The sequence below is a fragment of the Orycteropus afer genome, unplaced genomic scaffold, assembly GCF_000298275.1.
Source record: "Orycteropus afer afer isolate SDZICR_OR568_19922 unplaced genomic scaffold, OryAfe1.0 scaffold00321, whole genome shotgun sequence".
Lineage (NCBI taxonomy): Eukaryota > Metazoa > Chordata > Mammalia > Tubulidentata > Orycteropodidae > Orycteropus > Orycteropus afer.
This window is the reverse complement of record NW_006921908.1, coordinates 2,250,319-2,258,684: the sequence shown is the minus strand read 5'-3', so window position 1 is coordinate 2,258,684 and position 8,366 is coordinate 2,250,319. Positions and strand designations below refer to the sequence as shown.

At 39.6% G+C, this 8,366-nt stretch overlaps 1 protein-coding gene across 1 annotated transcript in view; it reads right to left on the bottom strand.

Moving 5' to 3' along the window:
* The window catches only part of CCDC34 (coiled-coil domain containing 34), a 27,133-nt gene extending 25,088 nt beyond the window's left edge, over positions 1-2,045 (bottom strand). Inside the window, exons 1-2 of the mRNA XM_007951959.2 lie at positions 1,624-2,045; positions 408-410 (exon numbers count right to left, since the gene is read on the bottom strand). Of these exons, the coding sequence (XP_007950150.2) occupies positions 408-410; positions 1,624-2,045 (425 nt within the window). The remainder of the gene's footprint in view (positions 1-407; positions 411-1,623) is intronic.
* Between the last annotated feature and the right edge of the window lie 6,321 nt (positions 2,046-8,366).

The following is an 8,366-nucleotide window of genomic DNA, read 5'->3' as shown; positions in this document are numbered from 1 at the left end:
TTTAAAGGCAGCCTTAACCCTACAGCGTGATTAGTTCATTGAGGCTTTGGATCGCGTGAGATATGTCTGGCTCCTTCCCTGGTGGGTTCCATTTCGTCAGACTTTTGCTTCTAGAAGGTGATGCAAGGTCTCAGTAGCTGAGCTGTAGTATTATGGTTATTCACTCCTTCACATGACTCAATCTTGTTGTTTATACACGGAATATATTTTCTAAAATCTTAAAAAACACTTACTACAAAAAAAAAAATTGGTACCCACTCAATGTTAAAGATCCCCGTACAGGCCCAAATGAAAATGGACTTGTGAAATTCAATTCTACTATTAAATTCTGCTACCAGATTGATGGAGAAGGCCAGTCTGGAGAAGTGATTTGCTTGGTTACTGTTTCTCATCTCCACTCCAATCACGTACTTCACTTTTACTGTTCATCTTTAGGAGACTCACTTTTGTACCCTTGTGTATGGCTCACTCATAGGGGTCCATATCCCATTCACTCTCACTGTGTCTAAATGACTTATACTCAAGGAGACTAGCTTAATACTTATACATTAAGTATATGTTCTCTGATCTTTCTTGGATCTCCTATACTGTGCTCCACACAGCTTGACAATTAGGAACTTAAGTTTTCTGAAGATGATATAATGAATGTACCTCAGAATGGACCTGCATTACTCAGGTCTGTCTCAGAAAAAGATATTCCTGCAGGGGTAGGCCCTTTGCTGCTATTTCTGGAAATCCAGTAACAGTCATGTAGTATAGTATAGGGAATATGGTGCATCGTGGTATTAGCCTCAGCTCTGTTAATAACGAGGTGTATGCCTTTGGATCAGGCTTTTTATTTGTATCCTGAGCCGCAGTTTTGTTATTTGTAAAATGAGAAGAATCTAGGATTTAATTCCATGAGGGTAGAGAGCATGTCTATCTTTACAGTCCCAAACACTAGACTAGTATTGTGGCACAGAATAAACGTTCGCTGAATACGTTCGCTGAATGAATAATTGTAGAAATAAACAATTTAAGGCAGTGTTAACAACCTCTTTGATTCTAATGTGTTTTTGATTCAATGATTTCTATCCCACTCTAAGGTATTGTTTAGATCAAACCCTATCCTGGCTCGGAAGGCAGAGGTTAGCATCCCTGACTCTGTGCTTCATGTCTTCCTGATTAAGCTCTCTATCTTTGACCAAGTGTTCTGCTTACAACAACCTACTTCACTAGAAATGTGTAGATTTTTCAAAATCACCACAGGTAATACTAAGACACAGTAAAGCACATTTTGGTGTTAAGGGTTTGAACAAGAGTTTGGGGAGTCCACAGTCTGCCTTTGGAAGGTTCATTAAATTCTTACATAGCATTTTTCTGGGGAGTGAGATTGTAACAATCATCATATTCTCAGGAAAAGGGATTAAGAATCATAGAAGACAATGTTGTCAATCCTAAAAACTCATGAAGGATTTTGCTGCTTATGCGTCACAAGAAAACCTCAACTCTTTACGTGCAAAAAAGGAGCAGCACCGCCTCTGAAGCAGAAAACGAGAGTGTGTTTGGCCAACAGAGGAAGGTACTGACAGGGTCTAAGATATCTTGAGAACGGCTGGATCGGCCGGGCGGCCTCTGGTTTACCTGGCGCACCCCTGTAACTCCATTCCTTTCAGACTTGCCACCTTTGCCTCGGAGTCAAAACAAGCTTCCTCCACGTCTTCCTCATCCTTCTCGTCACTGTCATCCTTGTCAAACGTGAAGCTCTGGTGGCCCAGGGGAGACAACAGCGACATGGTGGAACTGCTACAGCTCGGCGGCGGCGACGGAGAACGCGCAGACACCGCCACCATCTCCAGCCCCTGCCTCCGGGCGCCCGCCATGAGGATGGAGAAGGAGCCTGAGGAATGTCGAGACCTAGGCCTGCAGTCCGCGGGGAACTGTGTATACCGAAGGGGAGAAGCAGCCCCGGACCGGCCTACCGCCCACATCTGGCCCGCGAAGTTCAAACCGGCGGCGCCGCGGCGGGGACTTGCTCTCCCAGCAGGCTCTGCGAGTGCCAGCATGGCCAATCCGAGACGGCAAGCGCGTCCCGTTGCCGTGGCGGCGCGTGGAGGCCAGGAGGGCTTTGTCCCGGCCTGCCTAGCGTGGCTTCCTCCACCCAGGCCGTTGGTAGGTGAATCTCGGCACTTCTTCCCGCGTCCGCAGAGTGCTTGCTGCTCCCGACTTTATTTAGCTCGGCGCTTCCTTCAGCGGCGAGGTCGGTGCTCCGGCTGACGACTTTGAGGGCCCGTCCCTTACTTGCCGTTGGGTCGAAAATAGTTACAGATAATACGGCATATGAAAAGTGCTACCTGTCACCAAGAAAGGCTTTTAAAGGGAAAGAGGCAGAAGCCAAATATACCCTCATGTTCTGAAAGGCCAGGACTATGGGCATCGGTCCTAACTTTACTCGGCACATGGCTATATTTCATGTGGGGGAGAGAGCGAAATTTAACTATCCAAGAATGCACTTTTGGAACAAGCTTTTACTGTTTTGAGTAGTATCTCCTTTGCCAGCCGTCTTCAGAGATCTAGTTTGTTATGCGGGTGAATTTTTTGGCTTTAATGTGTGCTGAAGGAGCTCTGGAGCTCTGGAGCTCTGATGGCTCAGTGCTTAAGGTATTTGACAGTTAACCAGAAGGTTGGTGGTTCAAACCCACCAGCCACTCCGCGGAAGGCAGACTGGGAAATCTGGTACCATAAAGATTTACCACCTCGAAAATCCAAAGTGGGTCGCTTTGCGTCCAAATCGGCTAGATGGCAATGAGTTTAGTGGTGCGTTTTTTTTTTTTTTTTAATGTTATGTCCCCTTACTCCAAGCTCTTCATTGTTTTTGGTAAAGAAATACAACGTTAAAATATGCTGTGATCTGTATTTTATGAAAGAAGAAAACATTTTGTGGAACCACAGACAGCGCATCCTTCTCTTAAGGACTGGCAATAGGGTTGAGGGTAGCTTTACAGAGGTGAGGGGCATTCAAGTTGGATGCTTAATGCTACTGCTGACAAAACTGTACATACTTGAAAATCAGTAGTTTCTGTCCCCTTCAGTTATAATGCGTGTTACTGGTAAAAATATCACAAAGTAAAAACTCATAATGGCTAAAACAGCACACAGTGAAATTTGTTATTGGCTTAAGAGAGCAAAATCTTTGACAAAATTGTTATCTGCAAAATGTGACACACAACTAGCTATGAGTGCCTAAGGCATTTGACTGCTAACCAGAAACCTGGTGGTTCAAACCCACCAGCCACTCTTGGAAAGGAAGATTGGACAATCTACTTCCATAGTGATACCTCCTCAGAGGGGTCACACTATAAGTCATCCCACTGGATAGCCATGAGTTTGGTTTTTTTGGTTTAAGGTTCAAAATAAGGAGCTCTGGTGGTGCAGTGCGTAAGGAATTTGAATACTAACCACAAAGTTGGCTGTTCCAACTCACCAGCTCAGCTGCCATAAGAGAGATAAAGATTTACTGCCGTGGAAACGCAGTGGGGGTCGTTATGAGCCAGAGTGACAGTAGTTGTTTTTTTTTTTTTTAAGGTTCAGAATGTAGAAGCTATAATTTTTAAATACATGGTCAAAACTAAGTAGAAAACTTGCCAAATTTTTCAGTAAAGATAAATGGAAAATGGGAGAAAATTGGAGAAATGCAACTGTCATTAAGAAGATTGTTCAAGGAGTAAAATGCAGTATGCCTACTCTATCCCAGTTACTCAGTATTGGCATTTCTCTGGTTAAATCCTTTTATCTGTACATTTCTAGAATCAAACCACCACCATCAAAAGGCCCTGGGCCCCTTTAGGGCTTCATAAAGGAGGTAATATTCAGAAGCTATTTCCCAATAGACAAAACCTACATAAATGGAGTAGGAAAAACAAGTTTTAGCATAAAAAAGGACCTGCACTTGAAATCACTTACTTGCTGTGTCTCAGAACAAGCTGTCTGATCTTTCCAAGGCTTATTTCACTACTTTGTAAAATAGGGAAATAATTGACTACACAGTTGTACTATCTCATTACAGCTCAAAGCTCCTAGCTCCTAGCTGACAGATAAATGGTAAATTATGTCACCCAAACCACCGACCGTTATCCCTTTGGTATGGGAATCTAAAGTATCCTGTACATCTATGCCTCCTTAAAACATTTTACTAAACAAAACGTAATTTTTTCTTTGATGTCACAGGGTCATCATTATGATCAACTATTGCATTATGCTGTAACAACCCTGGAGCCCCAGAGGCTAAGAGGTGCTGGTGCTTGAACATAATGGATTCTTGGGATCTTCTTTCTTACAGTGCCTTTTCATTGATGGGGCTGAGAAGCCATAATCAAGCTTGGAATTATAAATATATAAGCAAGCACAAACGAAGGAGCCCTGGTGGTGCATTAGCACTTAGCTGCTAATGGAAAGATTGTTTGGAACCCACCAGCCACTCCATGGGAGACAACATGAAGTAATCGGTTCTTAACATTCACAGCCTTGGAAACCCTATGGGGTAGTTCTAGCCTGTAGTATGTTGTTGTTATTTGCCATGGAGTCAGCCCCGACTCATAGCCCCTCCTTGGGTTTCCGAGGCAGTATCACTACAGAAGTAGATTGCCCAACATTCCTTCCGAGGAGTGGCTGGTGGGTTGAACCTCCAGCCTTCTGGTTAGTAGTCAAGTACCTTAGGCACTATGCTACCAGAGCTCCTAGCCTGTAGTATAGGGTCGATACAAGTCAGAATCGACTCGATGGCAGTGGGTCTGGTTTTAGTTTAAGGTCAAGAGGGCCTCTCCCTTGAAACTTTAGTGCATTGACCTAGCAGCATCTCCCTCCAGTATTCATTTATTTTCACTTTCATGATATATTTGAGAGAATTGTTATTTCTTGCTGGCTCTCTGAGTGACTTTTGCTTAAAAATTCCTATCTGTAAGCTTCTGTTACAAAAATAACCCTTTACCAGTCAGCCCTATGGCAAAGCATTATGCAACTTAAAAAAAAAATTACCTCAGGACATACTGAAGTATTTACAGATGAAACTATATGATTGATGTCTTAGATTTGCTTCAAAATATTCCAAAGGGCATTGGAGGGGCTTACTGAGTGGGATAAAAATAAAACAAGGCTGACCATATGCTACTGATAAAACTCAAAGTTGGGTGATGAAGGGTAGGTAACGTGGTGTTATGGAAATTTCAAATATATATTAAAATTGAAAAACAAACTATGTCCAGAAATAAGAGGAGTGGGGTTTTGGTTTGGGTTCTGATTTGGTTTGTAACTCAGGTATTCAGTTAAATTTCATTAAACGCTCCATTTCCTCATTTTTAAAATGAGGACTTAGCAATAATGAATACTAAGATATTTGTGGGTAATAGAGTACATTTTATATTATGCAGATTTTTAAAAATCATTGACTTTTAAATAACTGATGGTATGCTCTTAAATTTCACAATTTGTTTTCCACGGAATGGTTCAGACTAAGGTAAGATAAAACCTTCTAAATTTCAGCAAAACATTCTTAAATGTATATAAGTATCAAAAGTGTTTTTTAATGGTTACTTCCAACATAACTTCCACTACTTTTCACTTTATTATGAAAATTATTAATAATTCTACTTTAATTTTCTTACTTTGTTGTTGTTGTTGTTATGTGCCCTTGAGTCGGACCCGACTCATAGCGACCCCTCCTTGGGTTTCTGAGGCAGTATCACTACGGAAGTAGGATTGCCCAACCTTCCTTCCAAGGAGTGGCTGGTGGGTTTGAACCGCCAACCTTCTGGTTAGCAGTCAAGTGCCTTAGGCACTACGCTACCAGAGCTCCTTTTCTTACTTTAGCACTAAGTAAATTCATTAATATATACCTAGTTGGAAATTAAGGCAAAATAGATTGCTTTCTAGAAAATTTAATCATTTCAAACCCTGTGTACAGTATTATATTTCATGCCATATTTATAGTAGTTTACCAAATATTTTTTATATTTGCTTTTTTATTTTTTAAAAATGAATGAAATAAACAGTTTTTAGCCATGTAAATTTTGGGAAAAAATAAGACTTTTCACTAAGATATTTTACCAAGTTATGATTTAATATTTATCACATATGTAAATATACAAACATGATAGCAATTTTTAAAACTTGTGAATAGTTGTCCTTACAAAATTACAACACACTGTAAATAATTTCCTCCCTTATTTTGTACAAACTACATGATTTAGATATACAAAGATTCTGTTTTTATTATACTGACAATGTACAACCATGACTATTTACAATGCAAAAAAGTATATAAACCACAATTTAACGTTCTGCTACTGGCAGCCACTATAGTTTAGGAGGTAGCTTTAATTAAACAAAATGAACAGAAGCCACATTTCCCAACTCGTGTTCTAAAAATAATTTACATAAGATAAAAAGTCATTATATGCACAGTATATACAGTTTAATTATTAAACTGCAATCTAGCTTAATGTTTTTTAGTATATCCAGAACAACTAACATGGGAATGGGTTTGCTATTGATTTAGCATATTGTTCAAAAGACATTGAATATTTATAACTTTAAGACTCTATAGTGACATGCCAAACAAAAGCCCATACATACATGAGAATCAAGTAAAATTTCAGTTTTTAGAAACACAGGACTAAACTTTATTCCTATTTCTTGTTTTTCTTAATAACATTTTCTTTTTCTTAATGACATTTGTCGTTTCTCACCAGAGCTCAGCATCTGAGCTGTTGAATAAACTCTTTTGTAATCATGTATCACTACAGAAGTAGATTGCCCAATCTTCCTTCTGAGGAGTGGCTGGTGGGTTTGAACCACCAGCCTTCCGGTTAGCAGTCAAATGCCTTAGGCACTATGCCACCAGAGCTGCCTTTTGTAATCAAAGTAAGGGGAAAATGTATGAAAGTTTCAATGTAATAGTACACGTTCAGGAAAATCCAGCTCATTAAGAAATAAATGTAAGTGCTTTCATAATTACTTCCAATTTCTTCCAATTAAATGTAATTATTTACTGCAGTCTACTTTCTATATAGTTCAAGCCATAAATAGGTACCATACCAATAAAATTGGAAAATTCTGTAGAGCCAATGATATTCCAACAAAAACCACACCCACTGCCACCAAGTTGATTCTAATTCATAGCAACCCTGAAGGACACAGAGTAGAACTGCCCCAAAGGATTTCCAAGACTCTAAATCTTTACAGAGAAGGACTGTCACATCGCTCTCCCATGGAGCGGCTGGAAGGTTTGAACCGCTCACCGTTGGTTAGCAACTGGAGTGCTTTTATTAATGGGAACATTACATGGAGCCACCAAATCTTTCAGATACTATTAAAAACCCCATACTAGTTAACCAGTTTAACCAAATCTATAAAATTCACACAGCTATTAGCCCTTTACTTTTTCCTAGTAGTATGATCATAAAAGAGAGGGGAAAAAATTATGTAATTGTACCAAAGCAATATATAATGACTGAAAACAACTGTCCAGCTATTTTTTCTCTAACAGCTGTTAATATTATTTTAAAAACCTAAGGTTTTAGATTTATAAATCGCTATAGTGAAATCTGTGATTCTATTATATCAAAGATGGAAATATAAACCATAGTAAAGTAATGCCTATGTATACTTTCACAGTTCTCCCTGGGAGATGATCCCTTTTTTGGCCCTGTAGTAAATTGTCCTGAGATTAATATACTAAAAAATGCTGAAATCAACAAGATTGTTTACTTCAGGTACATAAAAATCACATTTCAACATAATTTCTAGAAAAATATTAACAGCTGTTCTTTATCTTGTGCTTAATTCAGAAATAGGTATAAATTTGCTTCTTACAGATCGGAGAAAGCTAATGCTGTATTGCTAAACAAAACCAAACCCGTTGCCATCAAGTCAATTCTGACTCACAGCAACCCTACAGAACAGGGTAGAACTGCTCTATAGGGTTTCCAAGGCTGTTCATCTTTACGGAAGCAGACCACAACATCTTTCTCCTGCAGAGCAGCTAGTGGGTTCAAACTGCCAACCTTTCAATTAGCAGCCAAGTGCTTAACCACTGAGCCACCAGGCCTCCTTCAACGTTATATTGCTACTCTACCTAAAATCCTTTTTCAAGTTAAAAATTTGTTTTGAATAAACCACACTGCTTGAACATTGCATTTTTTACTAATTTGTAATTTAGGCACTTGTTCTTCGAAAATGTATGGTTTGAGTATAATAACATCTTCCCCTTCTTCTAAGTGACCCCAGTCAGTGATTACAGAAGTGCTTTCCAGATGAAAGATCAGAATAAGGTTCACTCTCTAAACACTGTGATTTTGGTTGGTGGGGGAAATGTTTACAAACACATCAAT